General features: G+C 48.0%; 1 protein-coding gene across 1 annotated transcript in view; it reads left to right on the top strand.

Moving 5' to 3' along the window:
• The window catches only part of LOC106603933 (sarcoplasmic/endoplasmic reticulum calcium ATPase 1), a 104,123-nt gene that overhangs the window by 80,644 nt on the left and 280 nt on the right, over positions 1-23,199 (top strand). Inside the window, exons 12-22 of the mRNA XM_014198187.3 lie at positions 1,224-1,326; positions 4,677-4,808; positions 11,742-11,861; positions 12,123-12,341; positions 13,181-13,516; positions 14,273-14,493; positions 15,035-15,237; positions 15,456-15,541; positions 18,568-18,701; positions 21,559-21,676; positions 22,820-22,937. Of these exons, the coding sequence (XP_014053662.1) occupies positions 1,224-1,326; positions 4,677-4,808; positions 11,742-11,861; positions 12,123-12,341; positions 13,181-13,516; positions 14,273-14,493; positions 15,035-15,237; positions 15,456-15,541; positions 18,568-18,701; positions 21,559-21,676; positions 22,820-22,937 (1,790 nt within the window). The remainder of the gene's footprint in view (positions 1-1,223; positions 1,327-4,676; positions 4,809-11,741; positions 11,862-12,122; positions 12,342-13,180; positions 13,517-14,272; positions 14,494-15,034; positions 15,238-15,455; positions 15,542-18,567; positions 18,702-21,558; positions 21,677-22,819; positions 22,938-23,199) is intronic.

Consider the following 23,199-nt stretch of genomic DNA (forward strand, 5'->3'; position numbering starts at 1 on the left):
TCCAGATCTACTACAGTACACCTACCCAGATCTACTACAGTACACCTACCCAGAACTACTACAGTACACCTGCCCAGACTGGGGACAGACCCAGATCTACTACAGTACACCTTCCCAGATGGGGACAGACCCAGATCTACTACAGTACACCTACCCAGATCTACTACAGTACACCTGCCCAGACTGGGGACAGACCCAGATCTACTACAGTACACCTGCCCAGACTGGGGACAGACACAGATCTATTACAGTGTTGTTCTCCTCTGAGGAAAAGTGCTGTAGTCTCTTTACATGGCCTTTATTCTACCAGGTAAAAGATGATCTTTACATGGCTTTTATTCTACCAGGTAAAAGATGATCTTTACATTGACTAGTCAATAACAACCTGTGTTGTGACATCGAACGGCTGAGTTATTTATTGTTAACTACAATGCTCTCATGATGTCTTAATGTTCCCCTTCAGTCAGCTCAGTCTATACAAGATTAGGCTCATATATTTTCCCTACTGAAGTTGATGAAAACCCCATCATTATATCCAATGTAATGCCAAGTGATGATGATGTGTTAATCACTATTCAGGGCTCGTATCCACAAAGCATCTCAGAGTAAGAGTGCCACACACACACACAACAACTACCCCCTGAGCACTGAGCTCCCACAAACAACACACTGACTGGCAACTTCTCCAACCTGCCAGCTGTATTGAATGTTTTGAACATTTATTTATGAGACATCTTAAGACACTAGTTGTAACACATAGACGTAGCTTGTGTGTGTGTGTGTGTGTGTGTGTGTGTGTGTGTGTGTGTGTGTGTGTGTGTGTGTGTGTGTGTGTGTGTGTGTGTGTGTGTGTGTTTCACAGGAAAAACAGTGGCAGTATTCCATTATTTGTTATGAGAGTCAATTACGCCACTTGAGATGATGAAAAAAAAAGTCCAGTCCGTGTATGTGGGGCTCCTGAGTGGCTCAGCGGTCTAAAGCACTGCATCTCAGTGCAAGAGGCGCCACTACAGTCCGTGGTTCAATTCAAGGCTGTTTCACAACCTGCCATGATTGGAAGTCCCATAGGGCGGCGCACAATTGGCCCAGCATCGTCCGGGTTTGGCCGGGGTAGGCCGTCATTTTAAATAAGAGTGTGTTCTTAACTGACTTGCCTAGTTAAATTTAAAAAAAAATATTGTGTGTGTGTGTGTGTGTGTGTGTGTGTGTGTTCGGTCTTCCAGGTTGAAAGGGGACAAGGTGGTGCAGTGTGGAGATTATGATGGACTTGTGGAGCTGGCCACTGTCTGTTCCATGTGCAACGACTCTTCACTGGACTACAATGAGGTCAGTACTGACAACACACACACTATGGTCTTGTAAGTCATTATGGGACTGTTCTGTCACTTCAGCCTGATCCTCTCTGTCCCTATCCTTTAATCCTGTTTTCCTCAGCAATAAAAAGCCTTCCCTTTTTTTTAAGCAGCTGTGGCACACGCGTGCGTGCTAGGCTACCTGTGCAGCAGGTAGACTAGCAGTGAGAGCGTTGGGCCATTAACCGAAAGCAAGTTTGAATCCTGAGCTGACTAGGTGAAAAATCTGCTCCAGGGTCGCCGTCAATAATGCCTGATCTCTGGTCGTGACCCTACTCTCTGAGGGTGTATCAGGAGGAGTTGGGATATGGTGACCCTTGTCGTGACCCTACTCTCTGAGGGTCTCAGGGGGAGTTGGGATATGGTGACCCTTGTCGTGACCCTACTCTCTGAGAGTCTCAGGAGGAGTTGGGATATGGTGACCCTTGTCGTGACCCTACTCTCTGAGAGTCTCAGGGGGAGTTGGGATATGGTGACCCTTGTCGTGACCCTACTCTCTGAGGGTGTATCAGGAGGAGTTGGGATATGGTGACCCTTGTCGTGACCCTACTCTCTGAGAGTCTCAGGGGGGGTTGGGATATGGTGACCCTTGTCGTGACCCTACTCTCTGAGGGTCTCAGGGGGAGTTGGGATATGGTGACCCTTGTCGTGACCCTACTCTCTGAGGGTGTATCAGGAGGAGTTGGGATATGGTGACCCTTGTCGTGACCCTACTCTCTGAGGGTGTATCAGGAGGAGTTGGGATATGGTGACCCTTGTCGTGACCCTACTCTCTGAGGGTCTCAGGGGGAGTTGGGATATGGTGACCCTTGTCGTGACCCTACTCTCTGAGGGTGTATCAGGAGGAGTTGGGATATGGTGACCCTTGTCGTGACCCTACTCTCTGAGAGTCTCAGGGGGAGTTGGATATGCAAATGAAACACATTTCCAATTCAAACCATACAATTGTACAGGTTACACAGTTGTAGATGAGTGAAACAGGACAAATATAAGCATCCCCTATTTATGCGCGCGCACACACACACACACACACACACACACACACACACACACACACACACACACACACACACACACACACACACACACACACACAGAGACATGGCTGCACATCTGTTGTTGCTTTCTCCTATGTTTGACTGATATCGTCATCAATGTGGAGTTGGACTAACAAATGAGTGTGGTTGCTAAGCAAATCAGACTTGTCTCTTAGAGACGGGGCTTTGTGCCAGTAAGACAAGCTGGCAAATGTCTTCATGGACTTAGCTATGTATACAAACCACCTATTACATTGCCCTGAATGCATGAATCATGACCAAGGCACACACACACACACACACACACACACACACACACACACACACAGGAGTCTTCTACAATTGCCAATCCAATTTTACTCTGATGTGTGATTCTGTTTTCTCACCTCTCTGTCATCACCATGGTGCTATGGTAACCATGCTGTGTGTAAAGGGAAGCTGAAGACATGGCAGTCTAATTGCATGACGCTCAAACGCTGAGATGAAGCCTAGTATAACTGAATTAGTATGTAATGCCATTTTGTGACAGTTAACCAGTAGAATGAAACCCTGGCTTTCCCAACTAGACATGATGGAGAAAGGCATTTAGGGGATGGAGGTAGAGCAGCTGTGTGGAGAGGGAGAGTGGTGGACCCTGATGTTGGAGGTGGAGGAGCCTGGGGGTTTATAAGCTCAGCAAAAAAAGAAACGTCCCTTTTTCAGGACTCTGTCTTTCAACGATAGTTGGTAAAAATCCAAATTACTTCACAGATCTTCATTGTAAAGGATTTAAACACTGTTTCCCATGCTTGTTCAATAAACCATAAACAATTAATGAACATGCACCTGTGGAACGGTCGTTAAGACACTAACAGCTTACAGACGGTAGACAATTAAGGTCACAGTTATGAAGACTTAGGACATTAAAGAGGCCTTTCTACTGACTCTGGAAAAACACTAAAAGAAAGATGCCCAGGGTCCCTGCTCATCAGCGTGAACGTGCCTTAGGCATGCTGCAAGGAGGCATGAGGACTGCAGATGTGGCCAGGGCAATACATTGCAATGTCCATACTGTGAGACGCCTAAGACAGCGCTACAGGGAGACAGGACGGACAGCTGATCGTCCTCGCAGTGGCAGACCACGTGTAACAACACCTGCACAGGATCGGTACATCCGAACATCACACCTGCGGGACAGGTACAGGATGGCAACAACTGCCCGAGTTACACCAGGAACGCACAATCCCTCCATCAGTGCTCAGACTGTCTGCAATAAGCTGAGAGAGGCTGGACTGAGGACTTGTAGGCCTGTTGTAAGGCAGGTCCTCACCAGACATCACCGGCAACAATGTCGCCTATAGGCACCAACCCATCGTCGCTGGACCAGACAGGACTGGCAAAAAGTGCTCTTCAGTGACGAGTTGCAGTTTTGTCTCACCAGGGGTGATGGTCAGATTCGCGTTTATTGTCGAAGGAATGAGCGTTACACCGAAGACCTGTACTCTGGAGCGGGATCGAGGTGGAGGGTCCGTCATGGTCTGGGGTGGTGTGTCACAGCATCATCGGACTGAGCTTGTTGTCATTGCAGGCAATCTCAACACTGTGCGTTACAGGGAAGATATCCTCCTCTCTCATGTGGTACCCTTCCTGCAGGCTCATCCTGACATGACCCTCCAGCATGACAATGCCACCAGCCATACGGCTCGTATGTCAGTGTTCTGCCATGGCCAGCGAAGAGCCCGGATCTCAATCCCATTGAACACGCTTGGGACCTGTTGGATCGGAGGGTGAGGGCCAGGGCCATTCTCCCCAGAAATGTCAGGGAACTTGCAGGTGCCTTGGTGGAAGAATGGAGTAACATTTTACAGCAAGAACGGGCAAATCTGGTGCAGTCCATGAGGAGGAGATGCACTGCTGAACTTAATGCAGCTGGTGGCCACACCAGATACTGACAGTTACTTTTCATTTGCCCCCCCCCCTTTGTTCAGGGACACATTAATCCATTTCTGTTAGACACATGTCTGTGGAACTTGTTCAGTTTATGTCTCAGTTGTTGAATCTTATGTTCATACAAACATTTACACATGTGAAGTTTTCTGAAAATAAACACAGTTGACAGTGAGAGGACATTTCTTTTTTTGCTGAGTTTACATGTGGTGTGGTTCAGCTAGGTGGACAGACAGATGGGAAAATAAATAAACATAAATATGAGTTGTATTTACAATGGTGTTTGTTCTTATGTCTCTGTCTTTCTGAATGACGGTGTGTTTCAAAGCTTTCGACTTACCTATCCTCTCTCCTGTCCCAGGTCAAAGGAGTGTATGAGAAGGTGGGTGAGGCGACAGAGACGGCCCTCACTACATTGGTGGAGAAGATGAACGTGTTCAAGACTGACATGTCAGGCCTCAGCAAGGTGGAGCGCGCCGGCGCCTGTAACTCAGTAAGCAACTAGGGGAAACACTGAGGGGATGGAATGTATACAACACCACTATCCATGGATGTCCAGGGTGTATTAAACATACAACATACTGCTTGCATTATTCAGATACAGTATTTAATGGTGTATGTTGTCATAAAGTGATTTAAACAACTGGACAACACGTTCAAAGAAAGTATGGTAGCAGGTACCTATTGGCTTTCAACGCATGGGACAATCTCCACCTAGATTACCTCAACCTCTATAGTATGATACACTCTATTGTCCCTGAGGGGAAATTTGACATGGACAATGGAGTGTGCTGCTGCTTCCACATAGATACATAAAGAGGAAGGCCCCAAAAAATGGTCAGACTACAGTCTCCCAAGTCATAGACTGTTCTCTCTGCTACCGCACGGCAAGCGGTACCGGAGCTCCAAGTCTAGGTCCAAAAAGGCTCCTTAACAGCTTCTTTCCCCAAACCATGAGACTACTGAACAACTAATCAAACCCCCCCCCCCCCCCCCCCCCCCGCTCTGGCTCTGTCAATGAGAAGTGGTGCGTCTGTCCTTCTCTCGGTGCTTGACCAATGACACTGTGACAGGAAGACATGAGAGTGAGAGACAAACTCCCTGTTTTCTTGTCAATGACCAGTGGGTTTTTCCACTGAACTCCATTCATATCCCCAACAGTCCCACAATGACAAGAGAATAAAAACCTGTCACAAGTCCTGTCCTCAGAGGCTAGAGAAGATAATATTTAGACAAGCCGGGGGTTTATGAGGAGGTTAGCTGAACTTTCCAGCTCTCTGTTAGGGCTTTCAACAGGGGGGAAAAAGGAAGATGTTTCCTACTAATGCACTAGTTGACGGTGAAGGATTTTGAGGTGAAAGTGTGTGTAACTATGTTCTGCCATCACTAGATCGACTTGTACTCACATCCCTTGTCTTTTGGTTTTTGTGATGGGACGAAGAGGAATTTTGGCTCAGTGTCTGTCTTTCTGTGAGGACATCTGTCAAGTGTCTGAGTCCCCTGGCATCATGTCTCCAGGACATAACTGTCTGAGCTGGGAGGGAGAGGAGAAGGTAGGGATGAAGGGAGAGGGAGGGAGGGGGAGAGAGAGAGAAGGGAGGGAGGCTGGGGAGAAGGGATGTTGGGAGGGAGGCTGTGGAGGAGGGTGTGAGGGAGAGCGGAGAAGGTAGGGATGAAGGGGTGAGTGGGAGGGGAGAGAAGCGACGGTAGGGATGAAGGGGTGAGTGGGAGGGAGAGAGGTGACGTATGGGATGAAGGGAGAGGGAGGGAGGGGAGAGAGAGAGAAGGGAGGGAGGGAGGCTGGGGAGAAGGGATGTTGGGAGGGAGGCTGTGGGGGTGAGTGGGAGGGAGAGAGGCGACGGTATGGGATGAAGAGAAGGGAATGGGAGAGGAGGGAGACAGGGAGATGCTATGGGATGAAGAGAAGGGAATGGGAGAGGAGGGAGACAGGGAGATGGTATGGGATGAAGAGAAGGGAATGGGAGAGGAGGGAGACAGGGAGATGGTATGGGATGAAGAGAAGGGAATGGGAGAGGAGGGAGACAGGGAGATGGTATGGGATGAAGAGAAGGGAATGGGAGAGGAGGAGGACAGGGAGATGGTATGGGATGAAGAGAAGGGAATGGGAGAGGAGGGAGACAGGGAGATGCTATGGGATGAAGAGAAGGGAATGGGAGAGGAGGGAGACAGGGAGATGGTATGGGATGAAGAGAAGGGAATGGGAGAGGAGGGAGACAGGGAGATGGTATGGGATGAAGAGAAGGGAATGGGAGAGGAGGGAGACAGGGAGATGGTATGGGATGAAGAGAAGGGAATGGGAGAGGAGGGAGACAGGGAGATGCTATGGGATGAAGAGAAGGGAATGGGAGAGGAGGGAGACAGGGAGATGGTATGGGATGAAGAGAAGGGAATGGGAGAGGAGGGAGACAGGGAGATGGTATGGGATGAAGAGAAGGGAATGGGAGAGGAGGGAGACAGGGAGATGGTATGGGATGAAGAGAAGGGAATGGGAGAGGAGGGAGACAGGGAGATGGTATGGGATGAAGAGAAGGGAATGGGAGAGGAGGGAGACAGGGAGATGGTATGGGATGAAGAGAAGGGAATGGGAGAGGAGGGAGACAGGGAGATGGTATGGGATGAAGAGAAGGGAATGGGAGAGGAGGGAGACAGGGAGATGGTATGGGATGAAGAGAAGGGAATGGGAGAGGAGGGAGACAGGGAGATGCTATGGGATGAAGAGAAGGGAATGGGAGAGGAGGGAGACAGGGAGATGGTATGGGATGAAGAGAAGGGAATGGGAGAGGAGGGAGACAGGGAGATGCTATGGGATGAAGAGAAGGGAATGGGAGAGGAGGGAGACAGGGAGATGCTATGGGATGAAGAGAAGGGAATGGGAGAGGAGGGAGACAGGGAGATGGTATGGGATGAAGAGAAGGGAATGGGAGAGGAGGGAGACAGGGAGATGGTATGGGATGAAGAGAAGGGAATGGGAGAGGAGGGAGACAGGGAGATGCTATGGGATGAAGAGATGGGAATGGGAGAGGAGGGAGACAGGGAGATGGTATGGGATGAAGAGAAGGGAATGGGAGAGGAGGGAGACAGGGAGATGGTATGGGATGAAGAGAAGGGAATGGGAGAGGAGGGAGACAGGGAGATGGTATGGGATGAAGAGAAGGGAATGGGAGAGGAGGGAGACAGGGAGATGGTATGGGATGAAGAGAAGGGAATGGGAGAGGAGGGAGACAGGGAGATGGTATGGGATGAAGAGAAGGGAATGGGAGAGGAGGGAGACAGGGAGATGCTATGGGATGAAGAGAAGGGAATGGGAGAGGAGGGAGACAGGGAGATGGTATGGGATGAAGAGAAGGGAATGGGAGAGGAGGGACACAGGGAGATGGTATGGGATGAAGAGAAGGGAATGGGAGAGGAGGGAGACAGGGAGATGGTATGGGATGAAGAGAAGGGAATGGGAGAGGAGGAGGACAGGGAGATGGTATGGGATGAAGAGAAGGGAGTGGGAGAGGAGGGAGACAGGGAGATGGTATGGGATGAAGAGAAGGGAATGGGAGAGGAGGGAGACAGGGAGATGCTATGGGATGAAGAGAAGGGAATGGGAGAGGAGGGAGACAGGGAGATGCTATGGGATGAAGAGAAGGGAGTGGGAGAGGAGGGAGACAGGGAGATGGTATGGGATGAAGAGAAGGGAATGGGAGAGGAGGGAGACAGGGAGATGGTATGGGATGAAGAGAAGGGAATGGGAGAGGAGGGAGACAGGGAGATGCTATGGGATGAAGAGAAGGGAATGGGAGAGGAGGGAGACAGGGAGATGGTATGGGATGAAGAGAAGGGAATGGGAGAGGAGGGAGACAGGGAGATGGTATGGGATGAAGAGAAGGGAATGGGAGAGGAGGGAGACAGGGAGATGGTATGGGATGAAGAGAAGGGAATGGGAGAGGAGGGAGACAGGGAGATGCTATGGGATGAAGAGAAGGGAATGGGAGAGGAGGGAGACAGGGAGATGGTATGGGATGAAGAGAAGGGAATGGGAGAGGAGGGAGACAGGGAGATGGTATGGGATGAAGAGAAGGGAGTGGGAGAGGAGGGAGACAGGGAGATGCTATGGGATGAAGAGAAGGGAATGGGAGAGGAGGGAGACAGGGAGATGGAGATGCTGGGAGAGGAGCAGTGGATGATATTGTTTCTACCTGACTACCAGCCTGATAACTCAGAGCTGTGTAACTGGAGCTCAGGTGACCCCTACTGTTAATGCTCTATCAGAAGCCACTATACCATACAGCCATTTAAGACTAACATGGTATATTCTCATGTATTTATAGCAGTTTTTATTTGGCAGATTTTGAAGGGTGTGAACGCAGGGCTGTATACATTCCCTGGTAACTATACACTTCACTACAAGCTTAATTAAGGCCAAGTTGAGTTGTACCTTTTCAAGGGTGTGTTTACACAGGCAGCCTAATTCTGATATATATATTTCTTTAACTAATTGGTCTTTTGACCAATCGGATCAGCTCTTTTGCCAATAATTGGGCTACTTTTGTAAAGCCTAAGTGGTGTCAGGGTCCTCTGTGACATCACAGTCCCTTTACTGCTGTATCATCTGTTGTCACTGGAGCTTCACAGCCGGAGGGTCCTGGGAGGGTCCCGTCTGGCCCACATTGATTCTGGTACTTCATATATACACACTTGCCCAATCGGCCTTCCCTGTGGCTCAGTTGGTAGAGCATGGTGTTTGCAACGCCAGCATGGTTTGTGCAATGCCAGGGTTGTGGGTTCGATTCCCACGGGGGGCCAGTACAAAAAAATTGAATAAAAAAAATGCATGAAATGAAATGTATGCATTCACTACTGTAAGTCGCTCTGGATAAGAGCGTCTGCTAAATGACTAAAATGTAAAATGTAAAAATGTCCGTCTGGTGCAGTTGGCTGACTGTTCAGACAGGATGTTGGAGCACCATCAGGGTGTTTTCACTAGGAACCAAACGGAACCAAACAGGGAAGGGCCTACCTTAATTTGTCCAATAGAAACTCTTGGTTTTGTTGCAAATTGATTTATGTTGCGAGGCAGTTAGCTACGGTGTAGACTAATGATTACACCCCAGGTGTCAACAACAAACCTCCCAGTCCTAGTCCCCCACCTGGTCTGATAGACCCCTCCCTCCATCACAACAACACAGTCCAACCTCCCAGTCCTAGTCCCCCACCTGGTCTGATAGACCCCTCCCTCCATCACAACAACACAGTCAAACCTCCCAGTCCTAGTCCCCCACCTGGTCTGATAGACCCCTCCCTCCATCACAACAACACAGTCCAACCTCCCAGTCCTAGTCCCCCACCTGGTCTGATAGACCCCTCCCTCCATCACAACAACACAGTCAAACCTCCCAGTCCTAGTCCCCCACCTGGTCTGATAGACCCCTCCCTCCATCACAACAACACAGTCCAACCTCCCAGTCCTAGTCCCCACCTGGTCTGATAGACCCCTCCCTCCATCACAACAACACAGTCAAACCTCCCAGTCAAGAGTAGAAATGGTGTTTGGTGTCTCATCCTTCATGGGTAGGTTCAGTTGGGTTCATTGTTCGCTACATTGCGTGACACTCTGTACTGAATGACACGTTTCCCCCAAAATGGTGCACACCATTCTTCAACAGCCTTGTGGTACATGTGCTCCTGTTTGGTGAGTGTGGCCGGACCAATGTGGGTGTGGCCGGACCAATGTGGGTGTGGCCGGACCAATGTGGGTGTGGCCGGACCAATGTGGGTGTGACTGTCTGAAATCGCAAAACTCGTGCAGCCACACCATATGTTAATTGCCCTCTGGTGCCACCATAATCAAGTTTTTCATCTGGTCGTTCAGTACAGTACCGTTTTCCGTTGAATTCAACGCTGCACGCCATTCTGTCATACTGAACCGCAGCTCATGTGTCAGCAGCCCAGCCAAGACTCCCCTCCCCCGGCCATCACCCTCTTATTGAGCCCTATCCATTAGGTGTCAGCAGCCAGAGAAACCTCCCACTCTGTCTCCCAGCTGGCCCATAAGAGCCCCCTTTATCACAACAACAACACAGCCAAGCCAGAGTCAAGCCCCCCCCAGTCTCCCACAGCTGCCCACTAACATGCCTGTCTGGAATAAACATCTTGGGCACCGGCTTACACTGACAGCTCCACTAACAAACCCACTTAACCCTCTCTCACCCTCCATCTCATCTGGCCCGTTCTCTCACCCTCCATCTCATCTAACCCTCTCTCACCCTCCATCTCATCTAACGCTCTCTCACCCTCCATCTCATCTAACCCTCTCTGACCCTCCATCTCATCTAACCCTCTCTCACCCTCCATCTCATCTAACCCTCTCTGACCCTCCATCTCATCTAACGCTCTCTCACCCTCCATCTCATCTAACCCTCTCTGACCCTCCATCTCATCTGGCCCGTTCTCTCACCCTCCATCTCATCTAACCCTCTCTCACCCTCCATCTCATCTAACCCTCTCTCACCCTCCATCTCATCTAACCCTCTCTCACCCTCCATCTCATCTAACCCTCTCTCACCCTCCATCTCATCTAACCCTCTCTGGCCCTCCATCTCATCTAACCCTCTCTGGCCCTCCATCTCATCTAACCCTCTCTGGCCCTCCATCTCATCTAACCCTCTCTGGCCCTCCATCTCATCTAACCCTCTCTCACCCTCCATCTCATCTAACCCTCTCTCACCCTCCATCTCATCTAACCCTCTCTGGCCCTCCATCTCATCTAACCCTCTCTCACCCTCCATCTCATCTAACCCTCTCTGGCCCTCCATCTCATCTAACCCTCTCTGGCCCTCCATCTCATCTAACCCTCTCTCACCCTCCATCTCATCTAACCCTCTCTCACCCTCATCTAACCCTCTCTCACCCTCCATCTCATCTAACCCTCTCTCACCCTCCATCTCATCTAACCCTCTCTCACCCTCATCTAACCCTCTCTCACTCTCATCTAACCCTCTCTCACTCTCATCTAACCCTCTCTCACTCTCATCTAACCCTCTCTCACTCTCATCTAACCCTCTCTCACTCTCATCTAACCCTCTCTCACCCTCCATCTCATCTGGCCCGCTCTCTCACCCTCCATCTCATCTAACCCTCTCTCACCCTCCATCTCATCTGGTGCTCTCTCTCACCCTCCATCTCATCTGGCCCGCTCTCTCACCCTCCATCTCATCTGGTGCTCTCTCACCCTCCATCTCATCTAACCCTCTCTCACCCTCCATCTCATCTAACCCTCTCTCACCCTCCATCTCATCTGCCCCGCTCTCTCGCCCTCCATCTCATCTGGTGCTCTCTCGCCCTCCATCTCATCTGGTGCTCTCTCGCCCTCCATCTCATCTGGTGCTCTCTCGCCCTCCCTCTTTCTCTCTCCTACCAGGTGATCAGACAGCTGATGAAGAAAGAGTTTACTCTGGAGTTCTCTCGTGACCGCAAGTCCATGTCTGTGTACTGTACCCCCACCAACAAACCAGGCTCTGGGTGCAAGATGTTCATCAAGGTACAGACATACAGACACACAGACACACACACAGACAGACAGACAGACACCTCAATCAACAGATCTTTCACACGCTGTAATACTACAGAGTCTGACTCTATGCATTTTCTCTATAAGCCAGAGTGGGAGAGGAGCTTGGATGTCCATTGTGACCTTTTGACCCCTCTCACTCACTCACACACACACACACACACACACACACACACACACACACACACACACACACACACTAAATGTATATCCCGCCCTCCACTGCCACAGGGTGCCCCAGAGAGTGTGATGGAGCGTTGCCAGTATCTGCGTGTTGGCACAGGGAAGGTGGCACTGACCATGCCGCTGAAAGAGCAGCTCACCTCCCTGATCAGGGACTGGGGCACGGGCAGGGACACGCTGAGATGCCTGGGCATGGCCACACGGGACTCGCCACCTAAACAACAGGACATGGATCTGGAGAACTCCACCAAGTTTGCTGAGTATGAGGTCAGTCAGAGATGAACAAGAAGCTGGGTGAATGGCAGACTTGTGGACAGACTAGGCAAGGAGATTACTCTCTCAAAAAAGCAAAGAATGTTTTTTTTATTTTTTAAGTTGAACTGGTTACTGTTGGGAAAGACCATCCACATTGAAAGAAATGATAACGATCACCATATTTGAAATGGTTTAGTTCTACGGTGACGCCTGTCATCGATCCTTTCGCTACATCCAGGTTGTATTTGAATGCTTGACTGGGGGTTTGACGTTCATCCATCTTGTGCTTACTGGTTCATTCTACTGTCTTTCCTCTCTACCCTTCCCTCCTCCGCTCTTGCTCTCTCGCTCGTCCTCCTCTCTCTGTCGCTCGCTGCTCCTCCTCGTCCTCCTCTGTCTCTCTCTCCTCCTCGTCCTCCTCTCTCTCTCTCCTCCTCGTCCTCCTCTCTCTCTCTCCTCCTCGTCTCCTCTGTCTCTGTCGCACGCTGCTCCTCCTCGTCCTCCTCTGTCTCTCTCTCTCCTCCTCGTCCTCCTCTCTCTCTCTCCTCCTCGTCCTCCTCTGTCTCTCTCTCCTCCTCGTCCTCCTCTCTCTCTCCTCCTCGTCCTCCTCTCTCTCTCCTCCTCGTCTCCTCTGTCTCTGTCGCACGCTGCTCCTCCTCGTCCTCCTCTGTCTCTCTCTCCTCCTCGTCCTCCTCTCTCTCTCCTCCTCGTCCTCCTCTCTCTCTCTCCTCCTCGTCCTCCTCTGTCTCTCTCTCCTCCTCGTCTCCTCTGTCTCTGTCGCTCGCTGCTCCTCCTCGTCTCCTGTCTCTGTCTCTCTCTCCTCCTCTGTGTCTCTCTCTCTACCTCCCCAGACGGGCCTAACGTTCGTTGGCTGTGTGGGTATGCTGGACCCACCCAGGAAGGAGGTGATTGGTTCCATCCAGCTGTGCGCCGAGGCGGGCATCCGTGTCATCATGATCACTGGGGACAACAAGGGCACGGCCGTGGCCATCTGCCGACGCATCGGTATCTTCGGCGAGGATGAGGATGTAGCGGGCAAGGCCTACACGGGCCGGGAGTTTGATGACCTGCCCATAGACTCCCAGAGAGATGCTGTGAAGCGGGCACGGTGCTTTGCCCGCGTGGAGCCTGCCCACAAGTCTAAGATTGTGGGCTACCTGCAGTCGTTTGATGAGATCACTGCCATGGTGAGAAGAGGGTTGACACACAGCTCCTCCCCTTGGAGTCCTTTAACTGCATGGCTGTGGGGGCTCAGTGCCTCATTTCATTATAATCCTGACTTGATCTAGATTAATATGGACCTTATTTCATTATAATCCTGACTTGATCTAGATTAATATGGACCTTATTTCATTATAATCCTGACTTGGTCTAGATTAATATGGACCTTATTTCATTATAATCCTGACTTGGTCTAGATTAATATGGACCTTATTTCATTATAATCCTGACTTGATCTAGATTAATATTCACCTTATTTCATTATAATCCTGACTTAATCTAGATTAATATTCACCTTATTTCATTATAATCCTGACTTGATCTAGATTAATATTCACCTTATTTCATTATAATCCTGACTTGATCTAGATTAATATTGACCTTATTTCATTAATCCTGACTTGATCTAGATTAATATTGACCTTATTTCATTATAATCCTGATTTGATCTAGATTAATATAGACTTTATTTCATTATAATCCTGACTTGATCTAGATTCATATTGACCTTTATTTCATTGGTGTGCAAATGAATAAATTAATCCATAGATATGTTCGAGCTAATTCACTTCTGGGCCAATCTATTCTGATTTGCCTTGACAATGAAAGAGTTCTGTAATAGGTCAACTTTCCCATCTCATGTCTGTATAACACCTTATTAACCCATAAGTCTAACCCTATTAAATAAAGAAATGATTCACTATTCTTCCTTCTCTCCACAGACTGGCGACGGGGTGAACGACGCGCCAGCCCTGAAGAAGGCAGAGATTGGCATTGCCATGGGCTCGGGCACAGCTGTGGCCAAGTCAGCATCTGAGATGGTTCTGTCTGACGATAACTTCTCTACCATCGTGGCGGCTGTGGAGGAGGGCAGGGCCATCTACAACAACATGAAACAGTTCATACGATACCTCATCTCCTCCAACGTGGGAGAGGTCGTCTGGTAAGCACCGACGCATGCACTGCACACACACACACACACACACCACACATACACACACAGAACGTAGGTTTTACTAATCTTGTGGGGACCTAAAACTGATATCCATTCAAAATGCTATTTTCCCTAACAATAACCATGTAGGGTTGTGTCTCTTGTTGTGATGTGTGTTTTGTCCTATATTTATATTGTATTTATTTTTTTAATCCCAGTCCCCGTCCCCGTAGGAGGCCTGTTCCTAGGCCGTCATTGAAAATAAGACTTGCCTTGTTAAATAAAATAAAAATAAAATTTTACCCTGAACCTAGCCCCTAAAATAGCCTTTGTCCTCGTGAGGACCTGGGAAATGTCCCCACGAGGCAGAAATGTCCTTGTTTTACTATCCTTGTGGGGACTGGGGGATTTCCAGTACCCATGACGATAGTAATGCAAGCCCACCACATCAGACAGACACACACATTGTCCAGTCTCCTGACCAGAGTTCTCAGGAATGCTGACTCTTGTCTTTATGTATTTCTGATGTTTTTTCCCTCGCTGTCTGAAGCATCTTCTTGACTGCCATCTTGGGTCTTCCTGAGGCTCTGATCCCGGTCCAGTTGCTGTGGGTCAACCTGGTGACAGATGGTCTCCCTGCGACTGCCCTGGGCTTCAACCCTCCAGACCTGGACATCATGGACAAGCCGCCCCGCAACCCCAAGGAGCCACTCATCTCTGGATGGCTGTTCTTCAGATACCTGGCCATCGGAGGTGAGACACTGTCTGGTCCACTGGACACTGGTTAGAATACAACAGGAAGTTACCCATCGGCAGCTCATTCACACTCTTTCTATCCATAATGTATTCTTGCGAGCTATAATCAAAGTTTCACGCTAGCTACTTAAAGATTATCCATTTCGTTGGGGATTAAATCATGATGGACTTGGATCTCACTGCTGCTGGGTTTCTGTCTGACTGTGTCCTTGCAGGGTATGTTGGTCTGGGCACGGTGGGTGCTGCCACCTGGTGGTACTTGTTTGATGATGAAGGCCCTCACGTGTCCTTCTACCAGCTGGTGAGTGGAAACAAACACACCATTACAAAGACTTCATTAGGGCCTTATTCATTAGACACCAAGTGGAAGAAAACAGACTGAAACAGGGAGGGACTGTCCAATAAGAAACAATGTTTTGCTACAGTGTGTCCTAATGAGTACAGTAAGACCTGGTATTGAATATGTATTAGGATCCCAATTAGGCTTCCTAGGGTCCAAACAGGGTTAAAACAATGACATCGCAACAAAACAACAGCCTACATAAATATAAACTTAACATTATAAAGTCATTATTACATTAACTCTATTACAAAGTAACAATATAACATTGAGAGATTGTCTCTCTTCACGGTCCGCGTTATACCGTTTTGTTGTTTTTTTAAATCTGATTTTACTGACAGCTTGAGTTACTTGATGTGGAAGAGTTCCATGAAGTCATGGCTTTATAAGGTACTGTACAGTCCACCTTTTATCTCTGCTGATCCTAGAAATGTTATGTTGAAAAGTCACTTTTCAATCACCTCGTGTGTGTGTCTGTTTTCAGACCATAGTGCTTTATTACGTAGGGCTGATCTGGACTGCATTTGGTTGTTCTTATGGTCAGCCCCAGGTTACCCCATCAGCTGTTTGCTGTGACGACGGTCTCTGGGGTCATACAAACAGAGCAATAGAATTGGAGGAGAATGAGACACGTGGTCTGAGAAACAGGAAGAATGTCAGAGAAACAGGAAGAACAGGAGAGGAGAAGTTAGAGTGAACTGAGTCCAAGGGTCCACAGAAAGAGAAATGTCAGAGAAGGAAAGGGGGGGGGGGACAGAGGAGGATGACAGGAACTGAGTCCAAGGGTCCACAGAAAGAGAAATGTCAGAGAAGGAAAGGGGGGGGGGGGGACAGAGGAGGATGACAGGAACTGAGTCCAAGGGTCCACAGAAAGAGAAATGTCAGAGAAGGAAAGGGGGGGGGGGACAGAGGAGGATGACAGGAACTGAGTCCAAGGGTCCACAGAAAGAGAAATGTCAGAGAAGGAAAGGGGGGGGGGGGGACAGAGGAGGATGACAGGAACTGAGTCCAAGGGTCCACAGAAAGAGAAATGTCAGAGAAGGAAAGGGGGGGGGGGGGACAGAGGAGGATGACAGGAACTGAGTCCAAGGGTCCACAGAAAGAGAAATGTCAGAGAAGGAAAGGGGGGGGGGGGGGGACAGAGGAGGATGACAGGAACTGAGTCCAAGGCTCTCCTGCAGCTGCTGTGGGGTCGGATATGATCTGTGAACACAGCCTGTCTCAGGGGGGGTTAGGTCACTTCCTGTGGACACAGCACACATTCACACACACTGTGTTCTCTGAATGTTCTGATCATTTACTTGTGGAAGTCAGTCAAGTTCATCTAAGACTGTGTAAGAAGCTTTGGAATAATACTGAAAAATATAATGAATGTATCTACAGTGCATCTGAAAGATATTCAGACTCCTTGACTTTTTCCACATTTTGTTAAATTAAAGCCTTATTCTAAAATATATTAAATCGTTTTTTCCCCCTCGATCTACACACAATACTCCATAATGGCAAATGTTTAAAAATAAAAATAAATAAAACGGAAATATCACATTTACATAATTATTCAGACCCTTTACTCAGAACTTTGTTGAAGCACCTTTGGCAGCGATTACAGCCTGAAGCCTTCTTGGGTATGACGCTACAAGCTTGGCACACCTGTATTTGGTGAGTTTCTCCCATTCTTCTCTGCAGATCCTCTCAAGCTCTGTCAGGTTGGATGGGGAGCGTTGCTGCACAGCTGTTTTCAGGTCTCTCCAGAGATGTTCAATCGGGTTCAAGTCCAGGCTCTGGCTGGGCCACTCAAGGACATTGAGACTTGTCCAGAAGACACTCCCGTGTTGTCTACGCTGTGTGCTGAGGGTTGTTGTCCTGTTGGAAGATGACCCTTAACCCCAGTATGAGGTTCTGAGCCCTCTGGAGCAGATTTCATCAAGGATCTCTCTGTACTTTGTCCGTTCATCTGTCCCTCGACCCTGACTAGTCTCCCAGTCTCTGCCACTGAAAAACATCCCCACAGCTTGATGCTGCCACCACCGTGCTTCACCGTAGAGATGGTGCCAGGTTTCCTCCAGATGTGACGCTTAGCATTCACGCCCAAGAGTTCAATCTTGGTTTCATCAGACCAGAGAATCTTGTTTCTCATGGTCTGAGAGTCCTTTAGGTGCCTTTTGGCAAACTTCAAGCAGGCTGTCATGTGCCTTTTTACTGAACAGTGGCTTCCGTCTGACCACTCTACCATAAAGGCCTGATTGGTGGAATGCTGCAGAGATGGTTGTCCTTCTGGAAGGTTCTCCCGTCTCCACTGAGGTACTCTGGCGCTCATTCAGAGTGACCATCGGATTCTTGGCCAAACCGATTGCTCAGTTTGGCCAGGAGGCCACTGTGTTCTTGGACCTTCAATGCTGCAGAAATGTTTTGGTACCCTTTCCCAGATCTGTGCTTTGACATAATCCTGTCTCGGAGCTCTACGAACAAATCCTTCGACCTCATGGCTTGGTTTTTGCTCTGACATGCACTGTCAACTGTGGGACCTTTTATAGACTGGTGTGTGCCTTTCCAAATCATGTCCAATCAATTACATTTTACCACAGGTGGACTCCAAGTTGTAGAAACATCTCAAGGATGATCAATGGAAACAGGATGCACCTGAGCTCAATTTCCAGTTTCATAGCAAAGGGTCTGAATACTTGTGTAAATAAGGTATGTCTGCTTTTTTTTTTTTTTATACATTTGCAAGAATTTCTAAAAACCTATTTTCGCTTTGTCATTATGGGATATTGATGAGGAACATGTTTTAATTGAATCAATTTTAGGATAACAACATGTGGGGAAAAAATGAAGAGGTCTGAATACTTTCCGAATGCACCGTATATAGAATTTAAGAGAATGAAGTTGAATGGGGCAGCACAAAGCCCATTCCACTGTGCTATCATGTATTTTTCTGTTGTCTATATGCTGTGAAGCCTGCTCACCCCTGTCCTCTCTCCTCACAGAGACACTTTATGCAGTGCTCAGAGGACAACCCCATGTTCCAGGGCATCGACTGTGAGGTGTTTGAGTCTCGTTTCCCCACCACCATGGCCCTCTCCGTGCTGGTCACCATAGAGATGTTCAACTCCCTCAACAGGTCAATCAGCAGCCTCTCCTACTTAGAGGGGACATAGCTATATGATTATATGTACAGTTGAAGTCGGAGGTTTACATACACTTAGGATGGAGTCATTAAAACTCGTTTTTAAACCACTCCACAAATTTATTGTTAACAAACTATAGTTTGTTAACAATCTGGTTTAGACCAGATTATTTCACTTATATTTCACTGTATCACAATTCCAGTGGGTCAGAAGTTTACATACACTAAGTTGACTGTGCCTTTAAACAGCTTGGAAAATTCCAGAAAATTATGTCATGGTTTTAGAAACTTCTGATGGGCTAATTGACATCATTTGAGTCAATTGGAGGTGTACCTGTGGATGTATTTCAAGTCGAAGTCGGAAGTTTACATACACCTTAGCCAAATACATTTAAACTTAGTTTTTCACAATTCCTGACATTTAATCCTAGTAAAAATTCCCTGTCTTAGGTCAGTTACGATCACCACTTTATTTTAAGAATGTGAAATGTCAGAATAATAGTAGAGAATGATTTATTTCAGCTTTTATTTCCCAGTGGGTCCTCCTGACAGAGCTGGTGTAACTGAGTCAGGTTTGTAGGCGTCCTTCCTTGCACACACTTTTTCAGTTCTGCCCACACATTTTCTATAGGATTGAGGTCAGGGCTTTGTGATGGCCACTCCAATACCTTGACTTTGTTGTCCTTAAGCCATTTTTCCACAACTTTAGAAGTATGCTTGGGGTCATTGTCCATTTGGAAGAGCCATTTGCGATCATGCTTTAACTTCCTGACCGATGTCTTGAGATGTTGCTTCAATATATCCACCAAATTTTCCTGCCTCATGATGCCATCTATTTTGTAAAGTGCACCAGTCCCTCCTGCAGCAAATCAACCCCACAACATGATGCTGCCACCCCGTGCTTCACAGTTGGGATGGTGTTCTTCGGCTTGCAAGCCTCCCCCTTTTTCCTCCAAACATAACGATGGTCATTATGGCCAAACAGTGCTATTTTTGTTTCATCAGACGAGAGGACATTTTTCCAAAAAGTACGATCTTTGTCCCCATGTGCAAACCGTAGTCTGGCTTTTTATGGAGGTTTTGGAGCAGTGGCTTCTTCCTTGCTGGGCGGCCTTTCAGGTTATGTTGATATGGACTTGTTTTACTGTGGATATAGATACTTTCGTTCCTGATTCCTCCAGCATCTTCACAAGGTCCTTTGCTGTTGTTCTGGGATTGATTTGCACTTTTCGCTCCAAAGTACGTTCATCTCTAGGAGACAGAACGTGTCTCCTTCCTGAGCAGTATGACGGCTGCGTGGTCCCATGGTGTTTATACTTGCGTACTATTGTTTGTACAGATGAACGTGGTACCTTCAGGAGTTTGGAAATTGCTCCCAAGGATGAACCAGACTTGTGGAGGTCTACAATATTTGGCTGATTTCTTTTGATTTCCCCTGATGTCAAGCAAAGAGGCACTGAGTTTGAAGGTAGGCCTTGAAATACATCCACAGATATACCTCCATTTGACTCAAATGATGTCAATTAGCCTATCAGAAGCTTCTAAAGCCATGACATCATTTTCTGGAATTTTCCAAGCTGTTTAAAGGCACAGTCAACTTAGTGTATGTAAACTTCTGACCCACTGGAATTGTGATACAGTGAATTATAATTCAAATAATCTGTCTGTAAACAATTATTGGAAAAATGACTTGTGTCATGGACAAAGTAGATGTCCTAACCGACTTGCCAAAACTATAGTTTGTTAACAAGAAATTTGTGGAGTGGTTTAAAAACGAGTTTTAATGACTCCAACCTAAGTGTATGTAAACTTCCCACTTCAACTTTAAAAGCCTTTTATAAGTACAGATGATTCTATTTGCTTAACGATAGTCAGTCACATCCATGTTACTATGGTTATGACTGTTTTCCCACCATTTCCCCAGCGTCAGCGTGTTATTTCTGGGTTGCTGGATGGCATCAGGCCTATTTCCACATCTCGAACATGGAGAGATGTCATCGTGGTATTTTGTGATGGAGGGAGGTAGGGAAAAGTCTGACTCTCTCTCTGCCAGGGTTTCCCATGGAGTAACCCTGTCAGAAGCTCCCCACAAACCCATAGGCCTAATCTCTCTCTCTCTCATGAGTAGGAAACATTTCTTTGGGAAGGAAATATTATTATTAATAGTACTAGGGTCAGTAAAAAAGTAAATTGTGGTTCATTTCTCCAAGCCAAAATTAGACAGTGTATAATTGACCGATGGAGCACATTAGGTTAAGTTGGCTCAGGAAGCCTGTTTTCATTTGGTTAGAACTCCATCCATATGATGTAACCGCGTTAACAGATGAGGAAGGAACACGTCCATGGAAGAGACGTTTGGGTAAAGTATAGAATAACTACGGTAATATCATTCATATTTGCCATTTAGCAGATACTATTATCCAAAGTGACACCCATTAATGGGTGCATTAAGTTTTACACCTGGGTGGTCCCTGGAATCAAACCTACAACCCTGGTGTTGCTGGTGCCATGCTCTACCAACTGAGCCACACGGGACCAGCATGTCAGACCATGTTTTGCTGCCCAGGTCTGGGATCAGTAGTTGTTTTGAATATTAATACAGTGAACACAGTGTTGCTGTAACGGCCGTCGTCAGAAAGAGACCAAGGTGCAGCGGAGGATGTGTTCATCATAAAGGATTTAATGAATCGCATGAACACTATAAAATAAACAAAATGAACGTAGAACGCCCACCCAATGTAACACCCTGGCCTAACCAAAATAAAGAACAAAAAACCCTCTCTATGGCCAGGGCGTTACAGTTGGTGTGTTTTTTTTGTTCTAATGTGGCTCTTCCTCCTCTGGACCCTAGTCTGTCAGAGAACCAGTCCATGATCAGGATGCCTCCGTGGGTCAACCTCTGGCTGCTGGGTGCAATCGTCCTCTCCATGTCCCTCCACTTCCTCATCCTCTATGTTGAGCCGTTGCCTGTGAGTACAGTGTGTATATATACAGTCTGTCCATCTGGATGGCTATCTCTGTCTGTCAGCAAGAGTATGACTTATTGTGTATCCCTCTCTCTCTCTCTTTCTCTTTCTCTCTCTTTCTCTCTCTCTCTCTCTCTCTGACCTCTCTCTGACCTCTCTCTGACCTCTCTCTTTCTCTCTGTGACTCTCTCTCTCTCTCTCTCTGACCGCTCTCTTTCTCTCTCTGACCGCTCTCTCTCTCTGACCGCTCTCTCTCTCTGTGACCTCTCTCTCTCTCTCTGACCGCTCTCTCTCACTCTGACCGCTCTCTCTCTCTCTGTGACCTCTCTCTCTCTCTGTGACCTCTCTTTCTCTCTCTCTCTGACCTCTCTCTTTCTCTCTGTGACCTCTCTCTCTCTCTCTCTGACCGCGCTCACTTTCTCTCTCTGACCGCTCTCTCTCTCTGACCGCTCTCTCTCTCTGTGACCTCTCTCTCTCTCTCTCTCTGACCGCTCTCTCTCACTCTGACCGCTCTCTCTCTCTCTGTGACCTCTCTCTCTCTCTGTGACCTCTCTTTCTCTCTCTCTCTGACCGCTCTCTTTCTCTCTCTCTTTCTCTCTTTCTCTCTTTCTCTCTGACCTCTCTCTGGCCTCTCTCTGACCTCTCTCTTTCTCTCTCTGACCTCTCTCTTTCTCTCTCTGTGACCTCTCTCTCTCTCTCTGTGATCTCTCTCTGACCTCTCTTTTTCTCTCTCTGTGACCTCTCTCTCTCTCTGTGATCTCTCTCTGACCGCTCTCTCTCTCTCTCTGACCGCTCTCTCTCTCTCTGTGACCTCTCTCTCTCTCTCTGTGACCTCTCTCTTTCTCTCTCTGACCGCTCTCTCTCTGACCGCTCTCTCTCCTCTCTCTCTCTGACCGCTCTCTCTCTGTGACCTCTCTTTCTCTCTCTGTGACTTCTCTTTCTCTCTCTGTTACCTCTCTTTCTCTCTCTGTGACCTCTCTTTCTCTCTCTCTCTCGCTCTCTCTCTCTGACCGCTCTCTCTCTCTCTCTGACCCGCGTCTCTCTCTCTCTCTCTGACCGCTCTCTCTCTCTCTGACCTCTCTCTCTCTCTCTCACCGCTCTCTCTGACCTCTCTCTGACCTCTCTCTGACCTCTCTCTCTATCTAGCTGATCTTCCAGGTGACCCCTCTGACCTGGTGCCAGTGGATCGTGGTCCTAAAGATATCATTCCCTGTCATCCTATTGGACGAGGCCCTCAAGTACATCTCCCGCAACCACTTAGACGGTACAACTCACAGTTTCTAAAATGAGCTTCCTGTAGAGGAATGTGATTGTTTGGTTTCCATAGAGACTGTAACGGGGCTTTGGTGAGACAACAGAGTTAAGGATAGCTTCTCTTTTAGGGCTTACTGGAAAAATCTCCCAAAGTGACGGTTTCTTGCTTTGCCCTCTTTTTCTGCCTTCTTTATTCAGCCTAAACTCTCTCCTCTCTTCTTCTAGAAAATGTATTCTTTCCTTTGTCTTTTCTCCCCCTCTGCTTCCTCCTT

Source organism: Salmo salar, chromosome 04 (assembly GCF_965601325.2).
Source record: "Salmo salar chromosome 04, fSalSal1, whole genome shotgun sequence".
NCBI classification, from domain to species: domain Eukaryota; kingdom Metazoa; phylum Chordata; class Actinopteri; order Salmoniformes; family Salmonidae; genus Salmo; species Salmo salar.